The following is a 13,625-nucleotide window of genomic DNA, read 5'->3' as shown; positions in this document are numbered from 1 at the left end:
TGTTCGGACCCTGGAAGCGATAGAGTTGGGATTGCAATTCGAAACTGAGCGTAGTACATCAGGCTTAATGGTGGAATACATCAAGCAAGCACAGACAAGAATTTGGAGAAATACTTCTCAAGCTGTTCGACACTGACGGCGAAAGCTCCTATCATCCCGTCCGGTCTCACCACTACAAACAAGGGATCGAACTCCCCTACGTCGTATGCACGATATGCGTGGCCACCGTCGTCCCTCACGTACTCGACTCCATCGACCAATTGTGTCGGAATGTCGGCGCCAGAACGAAGAATGACGACCAGAGATGCGACACCGGCCTGAGAATAGGGGTTCAATGCAGACTGCGCATCCTGGACGGTAGCAGCAGAGTATCCTCCGAAGAGGAGGACGTGGTGCTTGGTGCAGTCCCCCGTCAGCCCAAAAAGCCTCGTCGCCTCTCCGAGCGCTCCCCCCTTCCCCACTATATTGATTTGGGTAGCATCCGGCGCACGATCTCCCGCGCGAATCTTGTCGCCCAGCATCCCGTACGGGTCCTTCTCAACTGGCTCCGTGCTCCCAGCCACTTCCGGTGTCCTCCCGTCCAACACGATCGAACTCCAGCGATAATTGACTCCAAGCTGATGTCCTTCTCTAGGGCGGTGCATGGCCTCTTCCAAGCTGCCATCGTGGAAGGTTTCATTATGAAGCTTCGTGGTGTATTTTAGCATCTGTGCAACGACAGGAAGCCTCTCGGACTCGTAGGAGGAGAGGAGCGAGCTTGATGCGAGGCCTTTATGAACCAGGGCCACCTTCCATGCAACGTTGAGCTAGATGTGATTCGGGTCAGCAGTCATAAAGCAGAATCATAACTCTTCATAACTGGGGACGAACCGCATCCATAGCCGCCGTATTTATGCCTTGCCCACCAGCAGGGCTATGACAATGAGCACATTCTGGACGTTGGTCAGCCAACGTAGTCTATCATTAAAACAGAAGTTATTACCTCCTACGAGAAACACACGCCCCACGCTGAACTTGTCAACCATGCGAATATTGGCTCTACGACATCCGGAATGGGTCAGACCGAAGAATCGGTTCAAACGGTAGCTTACGCACCTCCACTCAGAGATCCACGAAGCATTTTGGAGCGTTATATCCGTTGACTTCGTAATGCTATTGAACATGGCTTGAATACCTTCCGTGTCAGTAGGAAGAGGCCTGTCCAAGTCGCCGCCAGCGATGAACTGATATAACGGCGCGGGCTCTGCAGGTTTCATGAAACACCTAGAACAAGATATCGACGAGTGAGTTGTCACCCCAGGAACATAAGTTTGACGGGGACTATTACCCTTTCTCGGAGGCTTTAATATCACCCCACATGTGCCAGAGCTGTGGTATCAAGGATATTGAACAATGCTATTCGCGCGCACCGAGGATTTCAACTGGTTCCTTACCTCGCGGTCGAGGTCCTCACACTCGATGTTCGCCGTAAAGAGTATCTCACCTGGCGTTTCTCCAAGAAAATTGATCCCGAGGATTTTGCGTGTAGTCCCTAATTTTTTGAATGGATGAGGATAATCGTCCTATATATGAGTCAGCTTGTTGCGACGAGCACACATACCTCGACCTCCATCCGCGGAGATTATATATGAAAACTTCTCCTCCACCTCTTTTCCCTCGACTTTGACTTTGGCAAGAACGTATTCGCCCTGTTCCTCCTGCTCAATGCCGATGAGTTCAACCCCATACTCAACATTAACCCCGTTCTTCGTAAGACCAGAGCGAAGTGCAGTCTCTAGTGCTGGCTGGCTCAGGTTGATGGGATGGCGCTAAAATTCAAAGAAACAGTCAGCTTCGAAAAGAGTCACCATATTGCACATGAAGTACATAGGGAATAGTAGGCGAATCTGCGGCCGACTCTGAGAAGGCCATTTCCTTGTCGATGACCTTTCCAGCACCGTGTATGGCCATCCTACCGACAAGGGTAGAAGGAGCCAATACGTCGTCCAATACTCCAAGGGAGGCGAAAATTTCGAGAGTTCGAGGCTATAAAGGTGCTTTCCTATCAATCGACAGTGATGAAAAAAGTGAATGGACAGACGACTGACGGTTATGCCGGTTCCCCTGATGCCGCCATGAGGGGACTCCCTCTTCTCAATAATACGGACGTGGATTCCATTCTTGAGTAACGCAAGTGCTGTGATGAGACCGGAAGGACCTCCCCCGACCTTGGTGCGGTGAAGAGGACGATCAATAGGTACACAGAAAATGGAAAGGACAACGAGAAATTGAGGAGAGAAAGGGTGACTCACGACTAGGACAGAGTGCTGGCTCATGGTTTGAATTTCGAAAGTAAAACGCGATAGCTGTAGTGAGGTAGCAGGGCCCAGTAGGACTTGAGATCACAGAATAGTTTCTTACACCCTTTATATACCAAAGAGCATCCTGACGTTGAAGGCCGGCAGGACTCGGAAGAAGCTTTTGTTGGGCGACTCAGCCGTGAGGCAACGCGGCACGGAGTGCTTAGTCGGCGAACAGGGCATACCTAGAGGTCATGAGAATCCTAAATGATCCTGTGTACACTGGAAGAGCGGTGTACACAAAGTCAAACCTCCTGATAATTATAGCGCAGCTGTCTGTTGATGGCTGGTTAGTAAAAGTGCATTGGCGCCAGCCGTCGTCGGCGAGTCCCTCAAAGTTATAACATCACCATTGAATGGCTGTGCAAACACATGAACGAGCCTTCCTCAGCTCTGCGCCGGAGGTTTTTATGGCCTAGGTCTATACGTATAGGATGTTAAGTTCAGGGCAGTGCCTACTAGATACCTAGTAGTACGGATAACCATCCAATGGTTGAAGGCCATAGACAAAGAGGGCCAACAAGACAGAAATCCGGAGATGCGTCCTGGGGAAGGTCAATTTCATTGAAGTCAGAACCAAGGACGTTGACTGAGATGAGGTGCCTGCAAGGACAGGAAAGGAAAGGCACCTATCTGAGTGGAACTTGAAGGAGAGGGCACCATCTTCTCACGCCAGAGATGCCTGTTCGGCAAGATCTTCATGTGATAATTCAGCCACATTGCTCTCTTCTCAACCACCATCATCTCATCACTGCACCTGCTTTTACTTCACCTTGTCTCGCTCGTCCAAACGCGCTATTTGTACTGGTCCTCTACTTAGTTCATCTGAATATCATGGCGGCTGGTGAAGATCCCATATTTCTAGCTCTTCCTTTGCGCATTCAGTCTCAGATAGACCGAGCTTTCGACAAGGCGACAGGCTCAGCCGTCTCTTCTCATCCACCCTCTTCGTCTTCTGAACCCGTAACGCGCCTCGGTGACGAGGACTCTGCTGGAGGTTTTGTAATCGAGACCACAGTGCCCGCGCCCGGTGGGTTCCTTTTAGATGACACGGACGACGCGCCTGGAGGCTATCTCCCGCCGTCTCCTCCGGCAGGGACAACGACACAGATGGTTTCACGTTCAGAGCCCAATCGAACTGAGACGAAGGCAACCCACATTCCCTTATCGCTCATACCCACCGCCCTCCAAATACTCGATCTGCCTCCCGCGGATGACGATATTCTCTCAGTCTTTCGAAATGCGGCATCGGGATGGGCTGAGCCCGATGGATCCACTGCGAGACGACCTGCGGGGACGACAGCAGATGAAGAAGAAGTTGTCAACAGGAAGGATTGGAGATCAGTTTGTGCAGTACTCTTAGAAGGGGCGGGCGACGATGTTGAGGAGACCGAAGGCCAGACGGAAGAGGATGCTGACGAAGACGAAATGGACGTAGATGTTGACGGCCGTCCGGAAGCTTTCGAGTCCTCGGGAGATGCTTCATCGGATGAATACGTCGAACCCGGTACCAGTTCTCGTACACGTCAGGGTAAGCGCAAACGAACTGCACCAAAAGCCGCATCGTCCAAGAACACTTCCACGACGCGCCGTACTCGCTCGAGAAAGCAACCCTCTCACTCCGGTGATAGCGACGAAGACTATGACGACTCTCGACCTCTTACGGCGCGCCAACAACGGGACTGCCTTCTTGCATTCGCTATGTTCTTCCCGGACATCGATCTGGATAAGGAGGGCGAAGAGGAGAAGCTAAAGAAGAAAAGGATGGGCGTCAGAGAGCTCAAAGCTGTAGCTGAGCTGTTGAGAGAAAAGATCAAGGCGGAAGAGGTGCGATATTCTTTCTGCCTTTAAATAGTCAAATTAACGCGTGTGGACCGTACAGATGATCGAAATGCTGGAGGCTTTCTCGTCATCGCCAGATAAGAAGTTGAATCTGACTGATTTCGAACGGATGATGATCGCCACTCGAATGGCATAGGAGCATTCCGTCGTTCGTCATGTGATGTTCCGTCCAACATTCTGCCTCGTCTGACCTTGACATCATGTTGTACCAGCTGATTGGAAGAATTTGTAATCTCAAGTAATCGAATCGTTGGCATTCGAAGCATGGCCAGAAATCAGCTTGAAGTTGCATGCAACTGACTTGTCATTCTTTTGTTCTTTAGGCTCTTCCATCCGTGCTACATCTCACGTATTACTTCATCTTGAACGATTCACACATCGCAAGGACCTTTCATGGTCGCTGAGCTTCACATTTGCGATTCAAGGTTTCCGAAGTTGCAGTCTCGGTATGCTTCTCGGATCGCTGAATGTTTCCTAGAAGAGGGCACGCATCAGGGCATGCATGCTTTATGAGTCCATATTATCAGGCCAATCCAGGCAGTCTAATCACCGTAAGTACGGGACTGGTGCTCTCGTCTCATGAAACCCTACATTTTCTCATCCGAGTGAAGACATTTCCCTCTTTATTTTCGATTCGGGACACTTGCATGCTTGCTGTCTCTCACCTGGCTTCATCCTCATGCCTGATCTATTGTTCGCTATGCCGCTAGCATTAACTAAAATTTTTGAAGGGTCATACCTTGCCTTTTCCTCCAATGCCTGAGAGTCATTCGTTCCTCGTATAAAGGTAAGCCTTCGCATCCTCGTTTCACTGACTGTGCCTCGTTTCGCCTCTGTCACTCTATCACGGTTCCTACTCAAGAGCATGCCTGCTATCGCATACCCTCCCTTTCCCGACGATGTTCCCACTGTGCCACTCCTAATCATCGACTATGCCCTTATTAAGGCTGGCGATGAGAAGGAGATCGGCAGATTGTGGGAAGCTGCAACCGAACTCGGGTTCTGGTAGTAAGTTGGTTCGTGTCCAATTCAGTTACGCTTCCACACTAACTTGTCCTTGCGGTGTCTCTAGCTTGAAGAATCATGGCGCAGACGAAGAGGTTTCCGAGATGTTCGAGATGGGGGCAGAAACGATGGAACTACCCTTTGAGGAGAAGATGAAGTTCGAACAGGGCGACAACGGACTCTCCGCGGGGTTATACGTTCTGTGTTACCTCAATTGTGTCACGAGCTGATCTTGGTACCAGCTACAAAGCACTAGGCGCAACAGCTACCGATGAAACTGGTACTCTGGACGGCGCCGAGTTCATCAATATCTCTCGGGATGATGCCCTTTCTTACCCTACTCCCACGCACCGTACCTACCCATCCACTGTCAACGCCCGCATGGAATCCACCATCACCCCCTTTGTGCGCAAATCCGTCGATATCAATCTGACTTTGATGAGGGTGTTGAACGACAAGCTTGGACTACCGGAGGGCGCCTTGGAGGGGAAGCACGCACTTGAAGAGCATAGCGGGAGCGAGGCTAGATGCATCAAGAGCCCGACAAATCAGGAGATGTCGGCTGAGAAGGCAGCACTTGGGGCTCATACTGATTTTGGCTCACTCGTAAGTCGCCCTGGTTCTTTGCCGATGCAAACATGTCAGGAACCAGCAGTCAATCATCATCCCTACATAGTCCTTCCTTCACAACCGACTCGGAGGACTTCAAGTCATGCCACCTAGCACCGAGACCTGGAAATACGTGAAGGTACATCCTGGTTTTCTGTAATATCAAACTACACTGACGCCGTCTGGCATTCGCGCCACAATAGCCCCTCCCTGGTCACGCTATCTGTAACCTCGGAGACGCCATGGCCGTCTTCAGTGCCGGCATCCTCCGCTCAAATGTTCACCGTGTCGTGACCCCACCCAAAGCTCAAGCTGCTTTCGACCGCTGGTCAATCGTCTTTTTCTCTCGTCCTGGAAATTCAGTCGTTTTGGAGCCACTGGCTGGAAGCAAGATGATCAAGGAAGCGAGGGAGGCAGCACCTGGCAAGTATGAGACCGGGTCGACCGCCGCGGACTGGTTCGCGAGGCGTACCAGATATCAGAGAATCAAGAATCGCAAGGTGGGTGAAGTCCGTAATTTGAGTCAAAATGTAGCATTCTGACGGTTGTGATTTCTTAGGGACCGGAGACTTGGAAAGCCAGTCGCGGGACGGAGCATCGCGATGATACCGTGAATTTGGCAGCCTAAAGGTTGTGATACTCGCTGGCGGAGTCAAAGTCTCCATATAGAGAACTTCACATCGTCCAGAGTCACAAACATGTCTTTCTCGATGACCTTCGCCAAAATAATATGCTCTCTTCCTCTGAATTTAGCCTGCTAGTCTGCTATTCATGACCAGCCTTACGCACCCGAAGTAACTCAGCAGCCGCGGTAGCACATGACGCTCCACTCCCATCTCGCTCACTATTCCCAGACCGAAATGCTTGGACTCATGAGAATTACCTTCAAATTCCGGATGAGACGACATATATAAGCACGGTCCAGGCGGGGAGCCGCCGCTCTCCTTCGCCTGCTAGAAACCACCTAGCAAACGAGTTGAACGGTTCAAGGCCCTGACATGCCCGGAACCACATTCCCTCCATTTCCAGATGATGTGGCTACCGTCCCGCTCTTGATAATTGACTACGAGCTCATAAAGACTGGTAATGTGAAGGAGATTGACACATTATGGAATGCTGCCACGCAGATTGGCTTCTGGTAGTGCGTTACTCTCCTGCACTGTATGGTCAACACTGCGCTAACCTGTTCTCGTCTTACAGCCTGAAGAACCACGGAGTCGATGAAGAAGTGAACAAAATGTTTGATATGGGCGTTGAGATGATGGACTTACCTCTAGAAGAGAAGATCAAGTATGATAAAGGAGCCGAGACGGGGGTATCAGCAGGGTAATGTTGCCAGTCGATATTCTCCGCTTGTTGATGACGGTACTCATGGCACTCACATTTTCGTGAGCAGGTACAAAGCACTAGGTGCATCTGCGATAGACGAGACAGGGGCTCGCGACCATGCCGAATTCCTGAACATAGCACAAGACGATGCCCTCTCTTATCCCATCCCAGCTCGACGTACTTACCCGGGCCCCGTCAACGCCCGTATGGAATCAACTATTGTTCCTTTCATCCGAAAGTCAGCCGAGATCAATCTCACGTTACTTGGAGTACTTAATGATAGACTCGGCCTACCGGAGGGTACCTTGGGGAATAAACACCTTATCGACCGGCCAAGCGGGAGCGAGGCGAGGTGTATCAAGAGTCCACCAACTCAGGAGATACTTTCTGAGAAGGCTTCGATCGGTGCCCATACCGATTTTGGTTCGTTGGTGAGTTCACTCTTCGTCATGTTGCCTTGCGGCGCGAACTCGTTTAAACATAGGATTGGTATTTCAGTCCTTCCTGCACAACAGGCTCGGAGGGTTACAAGTACTACCACCCGGAACAAATACCTGGAAATACGTGAAGGTGAGAGTTGTGGACATGGCTTCTTACACAAGGTCAGGCTGATACCGCTTCTCGTAGCTCATCCCTGGTCATGCAATCTGTAACATAGGGGACGCCCTCGCAATCTTCAGCGCTGGCATTCTACGCTCGAACGTCCACCGTGTCTTGCCTCCTCCTAAGAGGCAAGCTTCTTTTGACCGATGGTCCCTCGTGTTTTTCACACGTCCAGAGAACTCCGTGATCCTGGAACCCTTGACTGTTAGTCAGATGGTCAAAGACGCGAAGGCATCGGCCCCAGAGGGTAGATATGATACTGGGACCTCAGCGGGAGATTGGTTCAAGAGACGCGTTATGAACCGGAGGATCAAAAACCGCAAGGTAAGAGAGGCATAGCATGACAAAGACCTTGACTCACGTATTTTAGGGACCGGAGACGTGGAAAGAGAGTCAAGGGACTGAGCATACAGGAGGATTGGTCTGAATTTACGGAAGGAAGTTGCCAGTCATAACTGAAGTATTGGCTGCTCATGTATTTGTACGAGGGCATCTATGTAATATTCGAGCAGCAGTTCAGTGTCTCAAACCCCCTAAAGTATATATTAGAGAACGTGACAACACTCATCAATATCAATGTCGAACCGCAAGAAGAACAAAGTCAACCCTTCTCAACAAGATCTACCGCATGCATCTCATTATCCTTTTCACCTTCTATATCACTCGTAGCACCCTCGATAGTAACCACAGGGCCCGTGAACCAGTGTTTTCCTCCATACTTCGGACAGTAATAGTATGATAGCGAACAAAATATCAATCCACCCAACATAAGGCAGGTATAATTCATGTCTGCGACAGTTGGTGTGGGCGTAGTGGGAAAGCAGAAGATGACAAGCATGAAGGTCATCCAGACTACTGCGATGATCGAAATGGGGAGACTCTACGAGAAAGAAGAAACGATGGTACAGTTAGATCCCGCCATCAAACAGGATATGATACGTACAAAAATGCCGAGTGAAAATGGACCAGGCTTGAACTCTTCGCTTCCGAGCCATCTCGCTGCAATGGGGATGAGATAGGCAAGGTACAGTCCCGCAATGCCGAGCGAGAATATAGCCCCAATAGCCACAGGGCCTGCGAAGGAGAGTAACCCGAGGAGGAGAGCGATGCATACGGCGAACCAGACTGCGTTTATTGGCGTCTGTGTGTGGGGATTAATCTGTCGCAAAAGGGAAGAGAAAGGGAGGGCGCCATCCCGCGAAAAGGCGAAGATTTGACGCGAGGCGCAAATACCCTGAGCAAAGTGCATATTTGTTAATCGATGGAACGTGGAGACTATAAAGAGCGTACGTACACCTCCCATACCCACCATGAATCTATAAGGATGTGAAGGTTAGAGAGGTGTACCTTATGAGCAGACTGGGACTACTAACTGTGTGACGACTACTACAGCCCAGACAGCCAAGGTACCTTTTCGACCAAAGCTATTGAACAGGATCTAACAAGATGGTTAGATGTCAACATATTTCTTGATAGTAGATGTGGACTGAAGCGTACTGCGGCCATGGGCTGCCCTATGGGGCTTGTCAGAATTGACTCCATGTCCGTTCCCATGTTGAATGCCAAAACTACGTTGATGCCTAGAGGTTCCCCGAAGTGAACTGGGCCCCGATGGACGCTGGAGAAACCCATGCATACCCCATCCTAAGATACTAGAAAGTATGACCGCCATCATGAGAGCCCAAGGTACAGCAAAGCTTGCATTAGAGGCCTCTTCGCTAATATGCACACTCGCGTCAAAGCCGTCTACAAAAAACAAATCGAGGATAAGCTGATGATGGGGTACAGAGCAAAGGCAGTGATGAATTGCTGACTGATGGTCCACAGAGGGGCGATAAAGCTCAGAACAAATGCGTAGCCATCCGTCCAGCCGTTGACTGTCTAGTAAGATATTAGTAGACACTTTTCAGGGTCCAGTGGTCACGTACAGTTGGTGAAACCACCAAATGCGAATTTTGCTGTGTTCCTGAATTCCTTCGGAGTTGCTACAGGCACACCGACGATGATTGCCAGGCAAAGTCTGGACGGAACAAAATATAACTGAGGGTCAGCAGCGCTCAATAGATGAAATGCAGGGTCTTACAAAACGTTGAAAAAAATGTAGAAATTCTGAAGTCGAGCCACATAAGTCGAGGGCATACCACATACGATGCCATGGAGGAACAGGATCAGGGCGAAAACACCACTGAGCGAGATTATGAAGGAATCTTAGTGAAAGAAGCGTCATAGAGATGCTTAGGTACCCACAAAGTCTGGCCCGAAGTCGGGACGAAGGTCAAGTCGGATCCAATGCTGACGGCGGCCATGACTTGCACAGCACACCCGTAATCTACACCTGTCATCCCAGCAATGTACCCAATCGCATTGGCATCTGCGAGCCGTAAGAAAGGCTACGTTAGCCAAGCTACTAGACATAAAAAAGGGAGAACAAAATACTACTCACAGCCAACAATCCAAGAGAGCACATTCTTGTACCTGGGAGATGAATACATATGCGTCCAATAGTACAATCCACCGGCAGTTGGGGCGGCCGAGCCTAGTTCCGCTAGCGCTAGAGCAATAGTTACTAGAAAGACGGTGCAGACCGTCCACTGGGATCGTACATCGGCATCGTTGCATGAGCGTTTATGCTTCTGCGAAATGAAGCGGGTCTTACACCCCAGATCATAGCTGCTGGCCCTCCATTTGGAATAGCATACACGAGAACGGACCTAGAAAATCGAACGGCTCAACAAGGAGAAGAAAAAGTGCTGAATGCACAAGGACACGACGTACGCAATCGAAGGGAATATCCCGATGAGACTGAATCCGACACCAAACAATTCCCATGTTGAGTAAGCTCGACGAAATTCTTGCCTGTATCCGAGGCTGGCAAGCGCTACTTCGTCGTCGTCCTGAAGATTAGTGGTAGTCCTGGGGAGGTGAGTATGGTGACTAGCGCGTGGCGGGAGTTCGCCTTCGGCGGAAAGCCTCGACATGATGATCTAGGAGGAGATTTTCGATGATAAGGGAGGTGCAGGTATAAGTTCATGATGTCTGTCGTATCGCCTTCGTTTAAATATGGTGATGACAGGAGTGTTATATCGGTGAGATGAAAATGACACCTGACCTTGACACTTGGGGTTTCAAAGAACGATAGAGGCATGATTGTACCATTCATATCGCACTTCCCCGTTAGGAGACTCGCGAGCAATTGCTAGAGAAGAGTGTGAAAGTTGAGACAAACTGGCTGTCATATCGATAATGAATCTTCGCAGGGTTCCCCAAACGCGCCAAAAAGGCAATAATAAGTTTAAAGTTGGGCTAACAGCTGCTTTCACGGATCCAGAAAGGATGCGAACTCTTTGAGATCCACCGAACATATTATTAGTCTGTTCGCTGTTCAGGCCTCCAGGATGGAGCATGCTACACTGAGCAACGAAGCTATTTCGAGACTCCAGAGCAATGAATAGAGCTTGGTTTAGTCTACTCTTCAGTGACTTTCCATATGCAGGTATAAAACTACAGTGATACCTACAAAAACGATACAAACTGTCAACAAAACGTCTCCATCATTGAACTGGGTTACGTGAAAGTAACTCACGACTATGTCAATTCTTACTCATACTTTCTCCTAAACACATCCCTCTGGACACCATCCTCACCCACTTCTTCCACACTCTCGAGTCTATAGCCTCGGCTCCGCGGCAGTACAACTGCGTAGAATATCCATATAGCCCCTCCGACTGCGAAGACTCCGATGGCAACGACAACATGCAACCAGTAAGGGAGACTCTCCTATCGAAGCCTTCATATCAGCGCACGATCCATGAAAAGGAGTCAACGTTTGAAGTCGGTAGAATAGGGCTCACATAAGGTGACAATCCTGGCGCTGGAGGTACCAAAGGCGCGATCGCAAGGAAGACGTTGGAGAGGAAGAAAAACAGTACGACTGGCCACGTCGCACGGAAAGGTGGTGACCAGTCGTACTTCTTTCTTGACCATGGGGTGTAGAGGTACAGCAGACTGAACGAAATAAACGCGTTTACAATGGCGAAGGGGTATGATACCACTATGGACGAAGGGACATTTAGATTGAGTCCGGAGAAGGAGTCCTTCCTAGGGGCGACGTACGGTTCAATACGAAGTTAAAGGCGTCGCCTGGTGGCGGTGCGACAATGACAATGATACACATCAGCCACTGGAGGGCCAATCCTGCTGACGGGGAGTTGAACGGTTTACTGGAAGCGAAGAACCGCGGGAATGGAATGATCCCTCTTCGGCCGAGTTCTTGATTGACTAGGTGGGGTGCCGACATATGTGAGCCTTCCACGAGTGAACTGAATGAATAACTCAAAAGAGACGTACTTCTGCCCAGAGAAAACAAAACAGACAAAACATTTCCAAGAGCGCTCAGTGCCACGAAGACACTGAGGGCCTTCTCTGCTTTTGCCCCGAACATATTGCGGAAATACAGGGCGCTGCAGAACGGTGCTATCAATATAGCAGGAGGCGAGCGGAAACTATTGAACAACATACGCAACAGTTCTACCTGAGTTCAGAATATCTGTCTTCGAGACGGCGGCAAAGTATGCGACGTTGACGAGCATGTAGACGACGGTGATAGATGCCATAGCAATTGGTCCGGCGATCTTGAGGGTCCGAACTGGGTTCTTGACCTCCGAAAGCGAATAGTTCACGTTCGAGTATCCGATGAAAGACCTACGCAAGATGTGGCCACCCAGTAAACAGATCAGTATTTTAGCTACCTCAGAAGTCTGTCAGGAGGTCAGTGCGCACCAAATAACGTTATACAGCCCGCTAACAAACGCATTCGCGTCGCTTCTTGTCCCATCCCACACGTTCGCACGAGCGAAATTGTCCGGCTTAGGGTCTACCTTCACTCGCCCTGCCAGTGCCGCGAAGCCAGAGAATACAATTAATGCAAGGATGACGAGCTTGAAGACTCCGAGGGCGTTCTGCAGCCGTATTCCCCACTTCAAGAAACACGAGTGCATGATGAAGGCGAACGTTACACAGCCAATTCCGATGGCGCGCTGGTTCCATTGTGTGACATCCTTGCCTGCGGCCAGAAGAATATCTGAGGAAGACGAAAGTTATGAGGGAGGGTCTCAGTATCGTATCCGCGAGACAGGAAATGGCGAGAGAGAATTTTGCTTACATTCTCCGAAAACGACAGAGTTTCCCGCTGGCCATGGCATGAGCGCAGCGTACGCGGCATAACAGGCGACAATGGTCATAGGATAGGTGTAGCTGAGGTATGTGAGCTCGCCTCCACTTCGAGGAAGTCCAGTACCCCATTCGACGTAGACAAGGAGACCCGACGTGGCAATAAGTGCGCCGATGAGCCACATAAATAGCGAGAGACCGACAGATCCACTGGTCTCGAGAATGGAAGATGGGGTAGCGAAAATGCTAGTAACGACACGTCGAGATATTTTGATTAGATTTCATCCCCGCATACAGATCATAGACATAGGACGCACCCTGTACCGATAATGCGATTAAAGATGAGGAATATTGCAGACCAAAGACCAATGGTCCTTTTAGATGATGGAACATGGTCGAATGCTTCTCCGTTCGCTTCCCCTGCTGGAGGAATGACAAACGAGTCGTTATTGATAAAAGGAGCATATAGAAAAGCTAAACCAAACGCACCAGAGCCTTCCAATATTTCCGATGTAGCATGTCCATCGGCATGATACGAAAGATCATCCTGTGATGCATCACTAGGATCCTTGGCCAAAGCTCTACCCATGTTGAATCGAAGAAATTCCTGGAGCGCTGGCGGTTACGAAGATGGAGGATGTCCTCTCCCAAGTCGCTTTTTGAGGATTTTGTTCGAACCGCATGCTCCAGCAAAAACGAGCTATGTTTCACGGTCGACGCGAAAAATTG

General features: G+C 49.9%; 6 protein-coding genes across 6 annotated transcripts; 3 read left to right on the top strand and 3 right to left on the bottom strand.

The window, feature by feature from the left end:
- Window positions 1-7: 7 nt before the first annotated feature.
- Window positions 8-2,382, bottom strand: STEHIDRAFT_146946 (uncharacterized protein). Its single transcript, XM_007303782.1, has 10 exons — window positions 2,292-2,382; window positions 2,088-2,207; window positions 1,867-2,025; window positions 1,601-1,808; window positions 1,434-1,531; window positions 1,328-1,368; window positions 1,096-1,263; window positions 983-1,038; window positions 871-932; window positions 8-806 (listed from the first exon to the last, which is right to left on the bottom strand). The coding sequence occupies exons 1-10, from the start codon at window positions 2,313-2,315 to the stop codon at window positions 81-83; spliced, it is 1,662 nt and encodes a 553-aa protein (XP_007303844.1). The 5' UTR covers window positions 2,316-2,382; the 3' UTR covers window positions 8-80.
- A 791-nt stretch (window positions 2,383-3,173) lies between these two features.
- STEHIDRAFT_156585 (uncharacterized protein) lies at window positions 3,174-4,317 on the top strand (the record flags this gene model as incomplete). Its single annotated transcript, XM_007303781.1, has 2 exons — window positions 3,174-4,166; window positions 4,222-4,317. The coding sequence occupies 2 exons, from the start codon at window positions 3,174-3,176 to the stop codon at window positions 4,315-4,317; spliced, it is 1,089 nt and encodes a 362-aa protein (XP_007303843.1).
- Window positions 4,318-5,046: 729 nt separating this feature from the next.
- Window positions 5,047-6,423, top strand: STEHIDRAFT_56013 (Clavaminate synthase-like protein; the record flags this gene model as incomplete). The annotated part of the gene is made up of 6 exons (XM_007303148.1): window positions 5,047-5,189; window positions 5,254-5,376; window positions 5,429-5,792; window positions 5,863-5,934; window positions 5,999-6,295; window positions 6,355-6,423. The coding sequence occupies 6 exons, from the start codon at window positions 5,047-5,049 to the stop codon at window positions 6,421-6,423; spliced, it is 1,068 nt and encodes a 355-aa protein (XP_007303210.1).
- A 370-nt stretch (window positions 6,424-6,793) lies between these two features.
- On the top strand, window positions 6,794-8,154 carry STEHIDRAFT_156583 (Clavaminate synthase-like protein; the record flags this gene model as incomplete). The annotated part of the gene is made up of 6 exons (XM_007303780.1): window positions 6,794-6,936; window positions 6,996-7,121; window positions 7,192-7,555; window positions 7,623-7,694; window positions 7,752-8,051; window positions 8,098-8,154. The coding sequence occupies 6 exons, from the start codon at window positions 6,794-6,796 to the stop codon at window positions 8,152-8,154; spliced, it is 1,062 nt and encodes a 353-aa protein (XP_007303842.1).
- A 174-nt stretch (window positions 8,155-8,328) lies between these two features.
- Window positions 8,329-10,705, bottom strand: STEHIDRAFT_56829 (APC amino acid permease; the record flags this gene model as incomplete). The annotated part of the gene is made up of 13 exons (XM_007303200.1): window positions 8,329-8,607; window positions 8,671-8,961; window positions 9,022-9,043; window positions 9,101-9,165; window positions 9,225-9,307; window positions 9,366-9,473; window positions 9,542-9,604; window positions 9,656-9,747; window positions 9,811-9,912; window positions 9,975-10,098; window positions 10,171-10,318; window positions 10,384-10,438; window positions 10,503-10,705. 13 exons carry the CDS (start codon window positions 10,703-10,705, stop codon window positions 8,329-8,331), a joined length of 1,635 nt encoding a protein of 544 aa, XP_007303262.1.
- A 619-nt stretch (window positions 10,706-11,324) lies between these two features.
- STEHIDRAFT_168326 (high affinity methionine permease) lies at window positions 11,325-13,485 on the bottom strand (the record flags this gene model as incomplete). The annotated part of the gene is made up of 9 exons (XM_007303779.1): window positions 11,325-11,504; window positions 11,579-11,778; window positions 11,841-12,005; window positions 12,075-12,187; window positions 12,246-12,428; window positions 12,507-12,807; window positions 12,889-13,142; window positions 13,214-13,319; window positions 13,386-13,485. 9 exons carry the CDS (start codon window positions 13,483-13,485, stop codon window positions 11,325-11,327), a joined length of 1,602 nt encoding a protein of 533 aa, XP_007303841.1.
- Window positions 13,486-13,625: the final 140 nt, after the last annotated feature.

Source organism: Stereum hirsutum, assembly GCF_000264905.1.
Source record: "Stereum hirsutum FP-91666 SS1 unplaced genomic scaffold STEHIscaffold_6, whole genome shotgun sequence".
NCBI classification, from domain to species: Eukaryota; Fungi; Basidiomycota; class Agaricomycetes; order Russulales; family Stereaceae; genus Stereum; species Stereum hirsutum.
The sequence above is the reverse complement of the archived record's forward strand: the minus strand, read 5'-3'. Positions and strand labels throughout refer to the sequence as shown.